The 19,055-nt window shown below is 35.2% G+C and overlaps 1 protein-coding gene across 2 annotated transcripts in view; it reads left to right on the forward strand.

The window, feature by feature from the left end:
- Window positions 1-322: 322 nt before the first annotated feature.
- The window catches only part of LOC148940108 (E3 ubiquitin-protein ligase Mdm2-like), a 40,634-nt gene continuing 21,901 nt past the window's right edge, over window positions 323-19,055 (forward strand). For both annotated transcript variants that reach the window (XM_089106193.1, XM_089106192.1), the window contains exons 1-2: window positions 323-498; window positions 15,980-16,095. In XM_089106193.1, coding sequence (XP_088962319.1) covers window positions 378-498; window positions 15,980-16,095 — 237 coding nt within the window. In that variant the 5' untranslated portion in view covers window positions 323-377. The remainder of the gene's footprint in view (window positions 499-15,979; window positions 16,096-19,055) is intronic.

The raw sequence follows: 19,055 nt of genomic DNA on the forward strand, positions 1-19,055 counted from the left end.
TCTATATGAATCTTTAAGAAGTTGCACAATTTGATGTCCTTGAAAATTATGCTAGACTACCTGTGATTCAATAACGTGGTTGTTGGTTTTTAAAAAAATTATCAAGATTTCTTTCGACAATATCAAGTTTAATTAAAATCTCATGTGGCTTAGAATGGTCTAAATATTTTATTTTTCAATTTCATGGCAATTTGTACTTTTGCTCGGATATGACGAAGAATTCCTGGGAAGGTCATACTGGTTTCATTCAAACGGTACTTACTCTATGAACACGTCTTTAATAAAGACTACGTTCGTACGCCATCTTGATTGAAGTTTGAATCTAATGGCGCGTTTAAACTTGTTTATGGTCTTGGTTACTGATAATTTTGTATAAAATGGTTGAATTACTTTCGTCAGTTAAGAGCTTGTACCAAGAAGCATTAGAACATGAACAGGAATCTGGAAACGATTCAGGAGACCGGGAATCCATTTATAGTTTCCAAGGATATGACACTGGTAAGCAAGGCAATCCAAATCTGGAGTCATAGCCTAGCCTAATAGCAGAATCAGTCTTGATTGAATAGCCATAGGCTATTTTAGAAAGGGTAGATGTTGAGTTTTTCATTATATAGCTGGGTAGAAGGTGAACACACCGTTTGATGTGTGCTTTTATGCTCTTCCTAAGCAACTTTCCAAAAATGCAGTTTTTTCAAATAAAATTAAAAAAAAAACAATGAATAGCCTAATTAGCCTACCTTAATCACATTAATGCATTTGAGAGCTTTAAGGTCCTACAGACCTATGGAGATATTGAGTTGGTGACTGTCAGTCAAATCTCCACTGCCTCTTCTCCCACTCCTTGTCAAGTTGGTATTTGGAAAACTTGATAAAGTTGATTGCCAACACTGATTGCCAACACTTGATTGCCAACACTGGCAATCAGTGTTGGATCCAGGGAAGGGGCAAGGGGGGCATGCACCCCTACCTAATGTAGGCTAAAGTAGGGTAATTTACTTAATTAATGCAAGTTTCTGTTAATTAAACTTGCTCCCTAGGCAAATGTAAGTATAAGATAACCTATTCTGCCCCCCCCCCTAAAAACAATCCTGGATCTGCTCTTGCTGACAATAGATTCCTTCAGTTGATTCCAGTAGTTTGTCACTCTTCTTGAATAGTACATTTGATGGATTCTCAATCTGGAGCTTAATTCAGCCAGGCACATGCCATAACTGAGATAGGATCTAAAAAGAGTTTTAAAAAGCTATGAATATTGTTAGCTCTTGGCTACATATGGTCCTTTTTAATAGGCCAAGGATAGCATAAGCATGGGAGACAACATGCTGAATGTGGCTGTGGAACCTCAACCTGTTGCCAATGATGACACCAAGGTCTCTTTCTTCTTCTTCAATCTCATGATGCTCTCTTATATTATTGATAGGATTTAAAATTGAGTAGATAGCCATTGGGTCCAAGGTGCAAAATACAGCTTTCCCAAAATGGATAAATCTGCACTTGTTCAGATGAAGGTGCCCCATTTAGAGAAAGACATAATATCAGCTTTTAAGGTAGTGTTGGCATTTACTAGACCAATAATTTTAGAATCATCAGCATAAAGGCTTAGTTTGTTTATGAATAAATGTGGGGCTTCATTAACATAGATATTAAACAATGTTGGAAAAAACACTAGTAACTTGTGGAACTCCACTTATGACTGTTGCAATTTCAGAAAAGAATGATTGGCCTCCATCACCATGAACCTAATACCAATTGTAACTGAATTAATACCAATAGCATGTAGCTTTATTTTCCATCTTCTGTGACACTTGGGAAAGTGTCACAAAAGCCTTGGGAAAGTCAGGAAGCACAACATCTACATCCACACCTTTATCAATAAGTTCAATTACATATTCATAGGCATCTAGAAGGTTTGTATTGGTCAATTTTCTTTGTCTAAAGCCATGCTGATTTGAGGTGAACAGCTCATTAGACAATGTTACAATTATATTAAGTGTTATAATAGATTAGAAACACACTTATATTAAGTAGATTATAAATACATCAACAAAGTTTATAATATAAGCTACTCATTGATAATGATTTCTGGCCATTTTAAGTTTGAATTAATCATATGGTACCTTGCTTGTGTTTGAAAACTTCATTTTTAAAGGATGTTTTTATTGATTTTATTTTGTTTATTATTGGTTAACATTATGGACATATTTCCATATCATAGTCATTTTGAACACCTGAATGCAAACAGTGTCTTTAGATCTAGTTCAGAATTCCCAAGTTCAACTTAATACCCATAGCAATTCCTGAGATACTGCAAATATGCCTTTTTGATGGCCTTATTGCTGATACTGTCTTTTGATTTAGTTCAACACCTGTCTCAACATAAAGTAGCCAAATAACAGAGACCATACAATTTTCCCATCAGGAAGCCTTTTTTTCTTTATTTATCATCTCTGCTCAAGAGTGGTGTTCAAATGCAGGTCTAGCTGAACTTCTGTACATAAGCAAGCACATGGTTAAACAGACATGTTTAGCAGGGACACCAATTCATGAAAATATGGGGGGGGGGCTATTATTTCTTGATTTTTGAATAGAGATGCTAAAAAAGAAAACAACATTGAACAAATATACCTAAAAACAAGGGGTAGTGGTGGCTTTACTGCTTGGATGAATTGTAAACTAATCATTTCATATCCAGTTTCTTTACCTTTTTTTATGGTCATGATCATGACATCACTGATTCTGTCATTTTTCATCACCAATTGCATATGACCCTTCACATGCCCTAATGCTGAGAAGAATTGTTCATTACTGGCAGTGGTCATAGGCAAAGTAGCAACTCAGTTTATCATTTTTATCAATGCACAATAAACAATTGGAAGGTTGGATAAAATTTCAATAGTCTTAGAGAAAATCAATTTTTAAACATGTAACTTTGCAAGAAAAGCTAGGATTAAAATCATTTCACAGCTTTTTGAGTGTCTTGCATATCCCAGAAATCAGTGCAAATGCCTTTCAAATCTACAAACGTTCTGGTTGAACTTGCTCTGATAAACAATCCACAATGGCTAGCACTTTCTATTATTTGGAAAGTTTAGACAAAAGAGGCTCTGTTGATTTTGTCCATTAGTTCTTTTTCTTCACTTCTTGCCTTGCCATCCTAGAAATCTAAAACTAAGGCTAGCTGAACAACAATACAATCAAATCCATGCTTCACTTTGAAAATAGATCAGACTGCATAAAACCACAAATCAGGACAGTTTTCTCAAGCTCCAAAACGTTTTGCCTGCTGATATGCTGGGATTCCACAAATGTTTCATGTGACTTGTTGTTGTATGATATAAATATGTAGTCTTTGCACCACAGAGAAAATCTCCAATAAGTTTACTTATATTTTTTAGGTAGTCAGAAGTTTAATCTCTGAAGGTGACAGTAGGCCTACATAAACTGCATCAGGTACATTCTCCTTATGCTTCGTTTGAATGCTATTAAATTCACCACTCATAACAGATGTACTATCATAACATTGGGAAATACACAGCATCAAATCTACACTAAGAGGTAAAAGAAGGGAATATGCCTCCAAAAATCATAATTCTCCTTTCCTATTAGCTATGGCATTTGTCCCACAAATGGATGGGGCAACTTTCCAGCTAATTACCACCAACTCTGATCCCGTTTAGTCTTGAAACCAACTCTGAAGTCTTTATTTAGTCCTGAAAGCAATAACACCTTTTCTGGATTTTATCAACTTGAAACTTAGTAGAACCTTAAATTAAATCATTGATTGGTGTTAAGTGTGTGACCATACTTTCAAAACATTTTTATATAGATTTAAAATGTTGTAATCTATTGACATAGTTTCTGGACATTTGTTTGTATTTTGTAAAAGTAGATTTGTGTTGGTTTCAATTTAAGCATGCCAAGCAGTTTTAACATCAATTAGGTAACCCTAATTGACAAGCAGAAAAAGGGCAGTTCCCCATCACAAGTGCTGCTGTACCTGCCAGGAGAGTCTCTTACACTGTGTGGATCAGGTGGAACAGGGGCTGATGCTTCCCCTGTTTATTGGGGTACATCCCAGGATGCTGCTAGATGGACTAGTACAGAATGTTGTGTGGAATTTTGCTGTAATGGCAAAATCAAAAGGAAATACAAACACTGATATCATCAAAACTGGTTGCAATTTTTTGCTGAAGACATGGTAAACAAAGCAAAAAAAAAAATATTTGGTCTGTGGCAAGGTATGCTACTTGGCAAACTGATAGGCAAAAAGTCACTGACACTTTTGCAGACATTTTGAAAGTTCTTGACTATTGTGATAAGAATTCAGTGACCCTACCAAAGTTTGTTATATATGAACCAGAGGAAGTCCATATAATTCTTTGGCAAGGCAAAAAGCTATTTCACACAACAGCAACACTTTAAAAAATTTACAAATAAATTTCTTTTGAATTATTTGTCTTGATTTATCAGTAGTTGTACTGAACTAATTGTGCTCAAAATCCTCCTCAAGGCCATACTGTGGTGTTTCTTTTGTGAATGGTGAAGTTTTCCCCACAGTAGAGTGCAGACAGTCTGGTATCATAGCATTATCCTTTCTTGCTTAGCTTAAGGCTTATTCCAATAGGCAATGCAAAGAACTCCCCCTAAAAAAAAGTCCCTCTGGATCCCACCCCAAATACTAATGAAATTGATCCATTTATTCCCCATCTTGGCTGGCCAAGCTCACTATCACAAAGCTCACATGATAGCTCAAATTCTGAGAATAGGACAATGATCAGTGTTTGGGGGATCAGTGTTAATATCACTATAGATGATAATGGGTTTCAAGAGGTCCTTTGTAGGAGCTCCAAAAAAAGGAAAAAGAACGTCCCCAATCAAAAGTATTTCCCCTCCCCCTGTCCAAGATTCTCCTTCCCAAAACTTAGGAATTTACCTCAAAATTTCTCCTAATACTCCCTTTGAAATAACAAAGATTACTACAATAAGGGTTGCAATTTTCAAATTGTTAAAATCAATTTTCTCTCTTAACATTCACCATGATGGATCTTTGCTAATAGCTGTCCAAGATCAGAAATCAAAAGATATAATAATTAATCTAAAATCTCTTCTGAATACCCCAATTAATTCATCTAAATGGAACCCAAAACAATCACCAACAATAATAGTAGTATATAATGTTCCCCCATAAATACCTATTCAGGAGTTAAAAGAAGGGCTCTCAGATAGGGCTGGTAACACAATACCTGTTGAAGATGTCACCCAACTGGGTAAACCAACTCTAATGGCCTAAAAACAAGTAGATCTTTCTTATTTACACTGAAGGAAAAAATTAATATCCCAGAAAAGTTAATCCTATTTGCACAAATCAAACTGCACAAGGAATACAAGCCAAACCCTATCCAGTGTCTGAAACTGGGACATGCAACAAATAAATGCAATGAAATTCTCCTAGCCTGTGGTAATTGTAAAGGCTCCCGTCCTAAAGAGTTGACAACTTGCAACAACACTCAGCCTACATGTATCAACTGTAAAGGCCCACATGAATCTACCAATAAATCACTATGCCCTGCATATAAGAAAAGAGCACTAACGCTCCAAATAGCAACTGAGAAGGGCATTTCATACCCTTTTGCAGCTATGAAAGCAAATGCTGCCCAACCACACCAAATAAAACCCATAATGAAATCAACCAAAACTCCCAAGTCAAACATTCCCAATGCATCAAGTACCCCTTACACAACACCATCCTTTAAGCCCCCTAGCTCACATCCCTGTCAGAAAATATCACCAAGCCAACAAGCCTCCTTGTCTAGCGAGATGAGGTCGGCCTGCCCCCCTCTCAAGAAGAAACACTACCGGGAATTAATCCCTTAACTGACAAACCAGATGCACAACCAAACATGCAAACTCCAAATACAGGATTATTCATTCTAAACTGTAATGCAGTTCAGGCCATGAATATACAACAACAACAGAAAACAAAAATCATTGCTGAATAGGTGAAAATCTACATCCCTAATCATATGCTCATTAAAGCAAAAAAAGATCTTGCTTTACTATTAAAAAAGCTGAACATTGATACACAGTCATATGAAAAACAAATCAACAACACAACACATATCAATACTCCAGTGGAATGTAAGATCACTTTCAGAAAATAAGTTAAATGAACTAATAACTTTTATGGATAATAAATCCATTGATATTGCTTGTCTCCAGGAAACTGATTTAACCCAAAATCAACAAATTAAGTCTCTGGGATATACTATCCTGAGAAAGGATAGATCATCAGAGAGAAAAGGAGGTGGAGTAGCTTTAATAATTAATAATAATATAAAATTATGTGGCATCAACTTTCCAGATTTTGTAAATGATGTTGACACAATTGATATCAGTGTTTGGCTGAATAATACAAAAACCTACATTATAAGCTTTTATAACGCCGAACCAGTGACTCCCCATCATCACTGACCAGCGACTCTACAGGATCTTTCCTTATTTTGCTGGACAATGCGATTTAAGGTAATTTTAAGCTAATAACCCTAATGGCTGAACTACAGATGCCATGGATTTTTTCAGTTATAGGAATAATTCTAATATGTTGAAAAATATCATTATCTGTGGAGACTTTAATGCCCACAGCCTTTTTTGGGGGAATGAACCAGCAAATAAAGCTGGCAAGTTCATTGAGCGTATGACTTCAAATAATATTGAATCAGCTGTTGCTACCCCTCCAAACCTGAATACATATTTCAACCCCAAAAGTGACAGTTTCACTACAATTGACCTACAAATTGTGTCATTAAATATTTTGAATAAAATTTATATAAATAAAATTGATAGTCTATGTACTGACCACTTTGGCATAGTTTGGTCCCTAAATGAACCTGCTGAAACTCTATCATATACCTCCAAGTATAATAACACTGAAGGAAATTGGCCTATGTTCAAAAATAAGCTAAATGATGAAATTATAAGTTTCAACCAAAATTCATGCTATCCCTAGAACAACACTCAGGAAAACCTTCCCTAAACACATTCCCAAAGCATGGTGGACAAATGAGTGCCAAACTAAATGGAAAACAAAAAAGGCAGCTAGGAGAACTTTTGCAAAAAAAAACATCACCTACTACATATTTAAAAAAATTACAAGCAGAATCTAATCTAAAAAGGACTGTAATAAATGCTAAATATAACTACTGGAATAATTTTGCAAGTTCAGTGAAAAGAATCCAAGAGTGGATATTCCAGCAATTATTCATTAAATAATTATTACTAAAGGTTTTTGAAAAAAAACCATGCATTTGACCAATTGCTTGGATTTTTGTGTAATGCTTGATTACCAGCATGCTCCTCCTTTCTTGCACTGATGGTATACCAGTTAGTGCCCGGACTTTAAGACTTGGGGTATGGTTGTGAAAACCGAAGGCTATTTATATTGCCATGCTTTGGAGGGTTTCCATCTTTGCTAAACTTGTTTTGCAACATCCTCTGTATGCTTCAATACCATACTCAATCTTTGATCAGATAAACCTTTTGTAAATATCTAGCAGGACTGTATATATATATATATATATATATATATATATATATATATATATATATATATATATATATATATATATATATATATATATATATATATATATATATATATATATATATATATATATATATATATATATATATATATATATATATATATATATATATATATATATATATATATATATATATATATATATATATATATATATATATATATATATATATATATACATATATGATATATATATATATATATATATATATATATATATATATATGTCCAATTGGATACCAAGAAGTTTGGGAAGTGTCATAATCAATTTCATTGCCATTTAACCATATTTTTGGGAGGGATAAAACCTTTTCTTTTGTAAAATATAGTTGCCCTAGTCTTTCATGCTGATACCAGAAGAGAATAAGCCTTAGAAAAAGCCCATAGCTCTTTCATCATTTGGTTTAATTATGTTGCCATATCATTTGTATTGGACCCAGAGCTCCAAATCAAAAGATCATCAGCAAACTTTGCTTTGCAAGCATTATCAGAGCCAAACTTTAAATCCAACAGAAACAAAGTGAACTATAAAGGGCTAAGTGATGACCCCTGCGGGAGTCCTTTATGCACTGGATAGTCATTAAAAGTATTTTCTATGAACTCTAACTTTATAATGCCTGTTGGATAGGTAGTAATTATCTACAAATTTGATAACCCCCTCTTGGAAGTCCATATTTTTAAGAGTTCTGCAGAGTTGTTTTATCAAAATTGTAAAAGCAGCCTCAAAATCCACCAACACGGCAATTAAAATCTTTCCTTGCTCTGTGGATTGTCTCATAGTTGCTTCTAGGAGAGCTATATTGTCCACATCAGACCTACCCCTACAAACCTCTGACTGAGACCTTGGAAGTAACTGGTTAGATTCAACAAACCATTCCAGTCTTTTATGAATTATTTTCTCTAAGAGTTTACCAAGGACTGGTAAAATTGAGATAGGTTTATAAGACTCTGCTCTTTCGGGAGGTTTTCCTGGCTTAGGCACTGGAACAATAATAGCATGCTTCCATAACTTCGGAAATCTTCTACTCTGCCAAGATTGATTATAAATATGAAGTATCTTGGTTTTAAAAAACGTCTCCAGGCTCAATTATCCATTTATAACTGATTTGATCTTCACTTGCTAAGGATAAAATATTAACTTCCCCCATAGCATCATTCAACTCTGTTATTGTCAGAGGCACCACTAATTCCCCCTTTTGATTTGCCTGTATCATGGAGTTTGCAACTGATGGGTTTCATTGTTGCCTAAACCTTGGTTTTCACAAAGCTTCTGCCTTTTCTTTATCTGTATGTAATAATTTGTCACTAGACCATAATGCCAGGACTGACCTGCTTGTATTTTTGTTACTTCCCATCATTTTATTTATTAAGGTATGTATCTTTGTTGAGGGGATATTTTCAACTAATTCCAAGGAAAAATCATTCCATGCTCCTCTTTTAGCTTTTAGTATTGTCTTTTTGACCAAAGATTCTGCTCTCCTCGTTGAAATCGGTGTTTCTTGGCTAGGATGCCTTTGAAACCTATTTCTTGCCTTTTCCTTGTCCTCAACTGTCTTTCTGCAATCATTGTTCGACCATATCTTAGGCTGTTTCTTGACTGTTAAATAATTAATTTGATCAGAAATAAGCCCCATAGCCTTTTCAGCAGCTCTTTCAAAATAGTGTGGAATGAGTATTGCTTGACATTCTAGGTCTTCTTCCTCTGTCAATGGCGAATAGTCTGCTTCATTTAAATATTGTTTGAAAAGATTCCAATTATCTTTCATTATGCTGAATTTATATCTTGGTGGATTTGGGGTCCTGGATTCATTTGTTATCTGGCAGAGCAGTATGGTTAGTCTGAAGCTCAGGAACTCTTTTAATCTCTATCTTTGGCTGTAGCCATGCAGTTCCAATTTGCAAATCTGTTGTTGAACAAGAATTTCCTCTAACATTGTAATGAGTTGAAAGCCCATTAGGAGTGAAAATAGAAATAGAAACTTCTGCTTTATTTGAAGAAGTACAATTTTCCCATAGAAAACTATGAGCATTAAAGTCCATGGGAATTAAAATGTTGTATAACGATTGCAACACCTCCACCTTTCCTCCCAGTAGATCTGTCCTTCCTATAAATATTAAAACCTGGTATATGAATTCTCCCGAGGCTATGAAGGTTAGTTTCTGGTAAACAAATTACATCATCAGGATTGAAAGCAATCCAATTTATCAGCTCATTAAGTCTTAAGTTATTCAGTGACACAACATTCCATTGAACAATTTTAAAATTACTGATGGTTTGTGCTTCCATCCTCCATCTGGTCAAATGCTGTAGTTGTATCTCTCTTATTATCCTTAAGAGGAGATTGCTTACCTTTACTTTTGGTTCTTTGTGCCAGCTGGAGCTCTTCCCTAAGACTGGGAGAGTTTTTAGGTTTTCTACTAACCTTATCCGGTTGTGTTGCTTCTTCTTTGGAGCTGCTGGGCATAGCAAGATCTTTTCTCATTTTTTGAAGCTCCTTATTGGCAGATTTCTTGTCCGAGTAATGAAGTAATTACTTTTCGTGACCAAATAGCTTTTGTTTGATCTGTGTGTCCATATGTGCTTATAAGATGACTTACCTGTAGAAAAGTCCCTGTCTTTTGGAATTCTTTGCTATTCACTCAATCATTATCACCTACTTTTTGCGCATGACTTAAATGTGCCCAGTTTGAATCTCCTGGGAGAGGCATTATGCCATGAAGTGCTTGAGCATATGAAGGATATGCGTTTGTATTTTTATGGTTGCCTTGTGGAGAGTTTGTATAGTATAACTGAGGTGTATAATTTACTCTTACTGTAGCACGTATAGCTGAACGATTGTCAGTTTGCACTTTAGGCGTTTTTGGAATGGAAGACGCAACTGCTGAAAAAGGTAGATTTTTCTCAGTTGATATTCTCAAAATATCTGCTCTGTGTTTATGTGTAGGACACAATTGTTTTTTAATTGCACTCTGATCCACACATTCGTAGTTTTTACAACAGAGCTGACTTGCTTGGCAGTTGTTTTCATTGTGGGCTTTTGGCCACATTAAGTAAAGGACGGATTTTGCTGTGAACATCTGTTGAACGAATGTTCATGTAAATGACACTTGGAACTTTATTTGGCACTTTTATTCTTGACTAAATTTGGTTCCCCGAATCCCCGAAAATCACGCAATCACGGTGCCACCCCTAGTGATTTATCACCAGTGACTTTCCCTGCCAAATATTACTTTGTATACCATAATTCTTCACTGCTCTCTTGTTCATTAATTTTTGTCTCTTTTGGTACTTTGCATAAAAACCAGACAGATGCAATATGCTATTGCAAATATTGCAATATACACAGTTCTTCATATGTTGACAAAAAAAGAGTATCGTCTTTATGAACTGAGTTTAAATCATTTCGAATGTAGTTACCCAATCGCTATTTCTTACATCATTCGTATTCAAGAATTTTATTTTCAAGTTGAATAGAATTATAGAATGCATTCACTACTATACAGCTTCAGCCTTTTGTTGGATTTTGAAATTGACAACCGACAGATTGTTACTACAGCTGAATTGTAAGTTTGCAGATTTTTTTTGCTGTTTTTAGATAAGATTTTCTTAATGTTTAATACTCAATTATTGAACACCTTATAGAAAATACAATCTTCTTTCTGGAACATTTTTACCCCCCCCCCCCTAAAAAAAACAGCCTTCGGTTCAGACAAAATTTAGCTATAGACTAAGCTACTTACAAGGTTGGGGAATTAAAGATTGAACCGGAAGTTACCCCAAAAATATGATTCATAAATAAATTGTAAATTGTTGCCTATAGGGGAGGGGGATAGGGGGCTATCATTTTTAAATGATAATACCTCATTTTTTTATTGAAAGCAGGGATGCCAAAAAGATAATTATTTTTTTCATTTAAAGTGGAGACAGAAGAAAATGATAACAAATTCCCTGGGAAACCATTGAAATATTTTGATAGACCCAGGGCCCCCCATTAGGACATGTTCATTGTCTTGGGTATTTTGCGATTTCTCATAGGCTACTGGCCTTATTTGGCTTTTGTGTGTGCTCCCTTTTAGTTCGATTCTTTGGATCTTATGGAATGCCATGGCGAATCTATCACTCAGTTTTCCAATAATTTGAGGTATATCTGAATAATTTCGACAATTTTGTTGTTGTCTTTGTACCCCTTTACTCATATCCTCAATTTTTTTTTCAAGGAACACTAAGCTGTTTAACGTTATTTTGCTTGTTTGTTTGAACCATATAGTGACCTTGTTAATTATTCAGTAAATTATTTTTCTAATGAAAGCTGAGACGGTATCCTATCAAGGGGGTATCCAGAGGGGGGTAGGGAGGCATTATATTTAAATGATAATAGCTCGAAATTTTATTTATTGAAAGCTAGGGATCCCAAAAAGTTCATTTTTTTTTAATTTAAAGCAGAGACGGCATCCTATCAAGATGGTATCCAGAGGGGGGGGGGTATTGAGCTATCATATTTAAATGATAATATCTCGTTTTGTTTTTTAAAGCCGGCGTGCCAATAAGTTAATTATTTTTTTTAATTTAAAGAAGAGACGGTATCCTATCAAGATGGTATCCAGAGGGGGGACATACGGAGTTGTTATATTTAAGTGATAATACCTTTATTTTTTTTAATCGAAATCAGGTATGCTAAAAAATTGAAAAGTCGACAAAATTAACAGGATTTTCGTTAGTTATACTTGATACAGCACTTGCATAGTTATACCGTCCAAAAGGAAAGGGACATATATGTCCAATCTGTTTTTTTTTCCTATTGATGAAACGGGTTTACTTTCAAAAAATTCACACATATGTACCAGGTAGATTCACAATAAAACCAATTGGTGTGACGAAAGCGATATCGACATCCCCACCTAACGTTGAGCTCGAGTGACAGTGGCGCCTTTGGTCTAGTGCCCAAGTTGCATTAAAATGCAAGGTCATTATAAAAGCTTCAATTTTGGAGGTTCAAGGAGGAGTCTTATGACCTTTCTTATGACCTCAGGGTATTAGATGTTGCAACGTTCTTACGTATCTACCGGGGTTTAAGACATTCGATCACCCCACAAATGATTACCAAAAATATGCACAATAATAACATTTGGAATATTATAACAATTTTTTAAAGCTTTGAAGAAAAGCAAAAAAGGCTAAATTCCCCTAACTACGCTTGAAAGCTATTTTAAAAAGAAACCCTTTGGAGATTTCCATGGATATGACCATAGCAGAAGCTTTGAGCCTGGGTGGGGATCAAAGAGGAGTCTTAAGTATTTTGACCACAGGTGGCTTATTGTTGCGACTTTCTTAAATTTGGTAATTCTTGTGAGCATTTGGAAATCAAAGCTTAAACTCAATAACTGATGCTAAGTGTCCTCACATTTTGCCTGGATTAAAAGTGACAAACTAGGATGAACATTTCAACATCTTCCTGGAGCTACTTCAGCCTGCATATTATTTCATTTAATTACATTTAAAACGGATGAGCTTTTCATTTTTTACCTAAGAAAATAGCTGGCACTTCATTTTTCTTCATAGCCAATAAACTATTAAGTATTTTTTGTGTCATTGTAATTGAAGTGTTCTCATGTGAAGTGTTCATCATGTATTTTTCAATTTGATAAATTTACTCCTTTTAGATACAGTTTATAATTGGACTGATATTAGGTATTTATTAGTTTATAATTTGGAATAAATCCCCAAAAGAAAAAATGAATGATATCCAAAAGAGCAGCCAAAAGCGATAAAAAAGCAGCAGTTCAGCCTTAGCCTACATGACATATATTCTATAAAGAAGCAAAAAAAAAACTCTAAAATATATTTTTTTTTAAATTGTAATTAAAAACCAGTTTTCAATGAGAGAAGGCTTCTTAGGAAACCAAAACAGCAAAAAAAAAAAAAAAAAAAAAAAAAAAACAATATCAAAGTCGCCCATTTCAAATGTTTTAAATGTGACAAAACAGATACAGGCAAACGGCATTATGAAAAAATTAAGCTTCTAAGTTCAAAGTTATATTCAAAGTTTTTGCCCAGATAACTGACGAATTTTTTGATACGGTATTTGAAGTTTTATATGCAGTAATGCTCAATGAAAAAAACTACTAATTCTGACAATTAGTTATGTTAAGAATATATAGCTAATATATACTTCAACTACTCGTATTATGCAAGGGTTCTGAAACGCCACAGCCATTTCGTTTCTATCAGATTTCTACTTCTCTTAATGAATAACGAAGAAGATCAATTTCCAGCCAGCGACTTGTAAGTTTTTGAACTCATGAATAGGCTCGAATCTGTTGTAAATTGAAGCTGTGATTTGAGAAAGACAGATTAAAAAACTAAAGTTTGCGGTCAACAGTGATCCCATCGGCGGCGGGCCCCCGACATCTTAACGGTGGCGCGCCGCCGGCGTCTTACCGGCAGTGCAGCGCGGCGTGCTGTTTTTTGCCCCGCCGCCGCCGGTCTTCCCTCATCGGCGCGGCGCTGGGGTCTAACTCTAGGTCTATGCAATATGGGAAAAATCACAGACTGTAGGAATAATGTCTTTGTCTCACAAATTGAGGCAATTGTTCAACCTGAATTTTTTCACAGTACACATGGTTTTGTTTGTAGATATCAATGTTTTTTTATTTTTTTTTTTTTGTGTCTTAGTGCTCAGATTGTTGATTGTGGCCCTTCTTCCAACCGGCTTCCGAAAAAGCAATATGTATTTTATGCTAATGATTGGGTCAGGGCTTCTCAATAAAATTTGTTTACCATTTGATTTGTTAATGTGGGATTCAAGAAAGAATATGCATGATTCTCAAATTAGGCTGAACATTTGTTGTAGTGAATTTACTCATGCCCTAGCTCTTGCAGAAAAATCGGCAGTACCTCGGCAGAAAAATCGGAAAAAATACCACTTTGCAAAGCAGCTTTCTCTTAATTGAAGTTCAATTATTTCGTCTTGTTTGGAAGAAGTTTGGTCTTGGCCAAATGAGCTATGGTCCAGTCTTGTAAAGATATGCCAAGTCAAATACCATCTCGTATACCACTTCTCTCATGGGTTGTGCATTATAAAAAAGAATTCCCTGATCCAGATCCGTATCTGCAAAATAATTAAAGCACAACTCCAAGATTTTTTTGAGCATGCTTCTAGTCTGGGACTGATTATTACACAAGAGCCTGATAATTTCTGCAATTGGTAAAATGAGGAAAAAAAGTTTAGAGGATTTAATGGGATTTCTGCACAGCATTTGTCACTGTCTGGTGAACTGTTTATGGAACACTTAGTCCTCCTGTACAAATGATGTTTAATCTGGGATTTGTCCTTGATTCATTTTCAATTGGATATTAGACTCCTATCCCAAAGAAGATTAAACCTCCTTCTGAGTTTTCGTCTTTTCGCCCAATAACAGTTGCAACTTTATTTTGTAAAATTTTTCAAGCATTTATAATGATAAGTTGCGAACTAAATGCACAGACTAGGCCCACCAATTTGATTTTCAGTCTCGCCTTTGGTGTGGTCATACCCTTTCTGCTTTGGTATCTGCTTTAGTTGATGCAGAAAAACACGGTGAAAGTAGTGCTTTAGCTGCACATGATAGAAGAGGAGATTATATAGATTAATCTCTTCTCCACAAGGAGATTATATTTGATTTGGGTTTGGCTGCTGTTGACCCTTGCATCCTAGCCCTGCTGGCTGACATGTATGAAAATCTGAAAGCGGAACTTAGGCTCTTTCTACTAGCTAATGAGTGTGCTAGTCTCTTATATGATTTTGCTGTTTCTCTGCATGGAAATCCCCTTCTCTCATTTCAGGAGCGGTCTTCTTCTACGTATAGCTGTATACTGGCAAACAAGCGGGAGTTCGATCGTCGTCTGTTGGCCCAGGTGTACAATACTATGGTTTTGCCTCACTATCGGTACCTTAGCCCATTTGGTTCATTTTTACGACTACAGATAAACTGAAGTTGAATTCACTGTACTAAAAGTATGCAAAATTTTGCTGTGTTTACCGCCGTGGACAAGCAATATGCATGTTACACGCCAATACAGGGTTACCAACACTGAAGAAGCGATTCTGTTGCAAATTGACCGATATAATTCGTCTGTCAAGACCCACCCGTGGGCCAATGTTTTAAACCAGTAGTCGGCATCTGTTTCTGATCGTTGTGGTTTTGTTTTGTTTATACCAGATGAATTAGTGTCTTGTGCTTTTTTGTTTTGTTTTCTTTTTTTTGCTCCATCTGTTTTTCCATTGATGGGTATTAAATTCATTCATTCATTCATTAGGGTCAGATCTATGTGATCGTATGAATGAAATAATATTGTCTGTTTTGTGAACTAGTATTGGGATTTTTTATTTTATCTTCTAGAATGTGCAAGAACTGATATAGACGGATCTTCAGACAACTTTGAAGGTATTGAATATGAACCTGTTGATGATTTATCACTGGACTCACACTCCTCAGACACTCTGAGTGATTTTGATGTAAGTATAAATTTTGACCTTGAGAATACAGTGTCTTTTCCCCTGGTTATTTTTATAAGCATATTTGGTTTGGAGAGGGGGAGGTGTGTAATAAGTAGAATCAACTATATTAAATAGTCAAATAAAAGTAAAATAACTTAAGAATACTAGTTTTGAAATCTGAGCAAAGAGAACATTTACATCAGATAAAAGTAATGCAGGAAGCAATTGTGGGATAAAATAATGACACAAGAGCCCAGAATTGTGGTTGGAGAATAAAGTAAATAAGCTCCAAAGTATAGTTAGAGGGGCCTTGAGTATTTGCTCTTGGTTAGTTTACTTTTACTAGTACTTTGGGATGGACCTGAATGCTTTGACTGCAAGTGTTAATTATTGATGTTTTTCTGTCAGCAAATCATTAGTTTAGCCGTATTCTTGTTGTACTCTTTAAGCAAATGTATATATAATCAAAAGATAACTGACATTTTCCTTGTTCAAGACTCAGCAGAATCTTAGCCTAATTGCAACTATATAGTTTACCCCTTGCTAGCTTGGATTCTTCAAAATCAGCAACTTACAAGCTCAGGACATTCTCAGTCAAGAGTGTGCAATTAATTAGCACCAGTTTGGCATGCATCTGTCCATGACGCTAGCTTCTGAGAAGATACTTTGCAGTTAAGGTGGGGTCAAAGAGATTGCTCTTAAAAAGACTGTGGGCACAAAAGAATTATAACAGGGGTAGGTTGAACAGGTTCTGTAGACAATTATCTGCATAAAAAAGCCAAAACAGCCAGTTTAAGTTTTTTTTTGCTTTTTATATTAACCAAACACAAATGGTCTGAATGATGCCTGTTTTTTATTCTAACTTTCCTTTGAGCATCTATTCCCTGGTTCTTAAAGAAATAGATACTCTACTAAAGCAGGCAAAGCTGCTGCTGCTGCTCAAAAGCTGCTTTTGATTGAGGCTGATCTTAACTAGGGCAATATCCCTTTTAGGGCCCGACTGATATGAATTTTTGGGGTCCGATACCGATATATCGGTATCGTACCGATAAGATACTGACATAATTTGCCAATAAATTTCCCTCCAAAAAAAATCTTATCTGAAGTGTAATTAATACTCATATGTTTCTCCCTGGTCTATTTCACACCAAAGAATAGCTTTAATGATTCACTGAGGATTCCAAATAATGCAAAAAAGATTTATTTAGAAAAACAATTAAATTAAATAAAGTTGTAGTCTAGACAGTAAGATTATATTAAGCCAGTTATGTTACGTAAACACAAATTAGTGAAAATTTGATTGAAAGAAGTTTAAGATATTTATTGAAATTGATTATTTGAAACTGACATTTCAGTAAAGCGAATTTGTATTTTAATCATTCACATATTAATGTGAAAACTCTACATTCATATGATATGGTCTCTTGCAAAATTAGGAAATCTGGAAAATATCCGTATTTTGTCCTCCCCCCCCCCTCCAGGGGTGAAGTTAGGGTTTTGAGTTTAGGGGAGGGTAATTTAAAGAGTGCGCAAATAAATTCGTCCAGTCTGCCAATAAATGCGGACACACAAGCTGAATTAAGACGCCCAAGGTTCCAAGGCGTCAGCACTGCGTGCCATTTCCTTGGAACTTTTCTTTTTTTCTGGGGGGGGGGGGTTCCGCCCTCCCCCCCCCTCTAAAAAATTCTCAGTTCTACATTTTGTTATCAAATGACGATTTCCTGATTACAATTAAAAAAGGAGGTAAACCCTCTAAAAACGTTAAAGGAACCAACAAACTAGGTTAAACTGGTGGTAATGGGATTTGAAAGCGAAACTGAGTGCCCAGTGGATAAATTTGGAGCTGATGAGACTGACCTTAGAAAGGCTAGATTTAGCAAAATAAGTTGGACCATCATATTTACATGCCTGAAAGTGAAACAATATGCCCAGTGAATAAATTTGAAGCTGGTGAGGTTGACCCTTGAGCGGCTAGAAATAGGAAAGTAAGTGGGACCATCATAATTTATTGACAATTATTGTGAGTTGGAATCCTCTGACTACATTGATTTTGTTGTAGTACGTAATTTTGAAGTGACTGTTCACACTAGAGACAACAACAAAAAACATCTTTAGAAAATGCAAATAAAGCTTAATTTCATCTCCTTTAATTTATTTGATGGTATATAGGAAGGTGTGTATGGGGATTTTTCAGCTCTGGGCCCTCAGAAAATATTCAACTCCTTCCAGTTTTTCCCATACTATCCATTTAAGTAGCCTGGGTTTTGGGGTTGAACACCTCCCCCTCCTTTTTGAAATAAGTTCTATGTATGCAGTCAAAATTATATACAGGCTTTACTGTAAAAATGAATTTTAATGCCTATTTTGAGCAAATACAGAAAAAAGAATTTACGCTGACAAATTTAAGTATTAGGCTATTTAATATATTTTTTAGTTCTAAAAAATTAGAGCGTCCAAACCGTGTAATTAGTGTGAACTATCAAAAACTTATAGTTTCAAGTAATAAATTTGTGTAAAATCTTATCAAGAAATTATCATATTGATGATGCACTTTAAATGATGTAAGGAAAAATAAGTTTCTTTTATTACCAGGAGTTTGCAATTCAATGATATCATAAACAGGGTCGACTTAGATCATTGAAAACAAGCAGTAAAACTACAATATCTTAAGAAAACTTGCCTGCCTTCAAATTCATTTGCCAAAATTCATGGATATAATTTTTTTCAAACTCAAGTAGATTTAAGTTTTTGATTTGTGAGGATCAATGGAGGATTCAGTTGACTCTTAGTGCAAAAGAAAAAGATTGTGCCATGGAAAAGTGGCGTTTTCTGTAAATTCGATACGAAATTTAATTTTTGTAAAACAAAACTCAATAATGCAATTGTCTTGAGAATAGAAAAATTTTTCTAGGTCCCAATTCCGACCCCCTGATAAGTTCTCGATGTTGCCATTTCTGGTTCTGATTAATCTTCTCTTC

This window comes from Artemia sp. Qi Xiang Cuo, chromosome 20, assembly GCF_049724085.1.
Source record: "Artemia sp. Qi Xiang Cuo chromosome 20, ASM4972408v1, whole genome shotgun sequence".
In the NCBI taxonomy this organism is placed as follows: Eukaryota; Metazoa; Arthropoda; class Branchiopoda; order Anostraca; family Artemiidae; genus Artemia; species Artemia sp. Qi Xiang Cuo.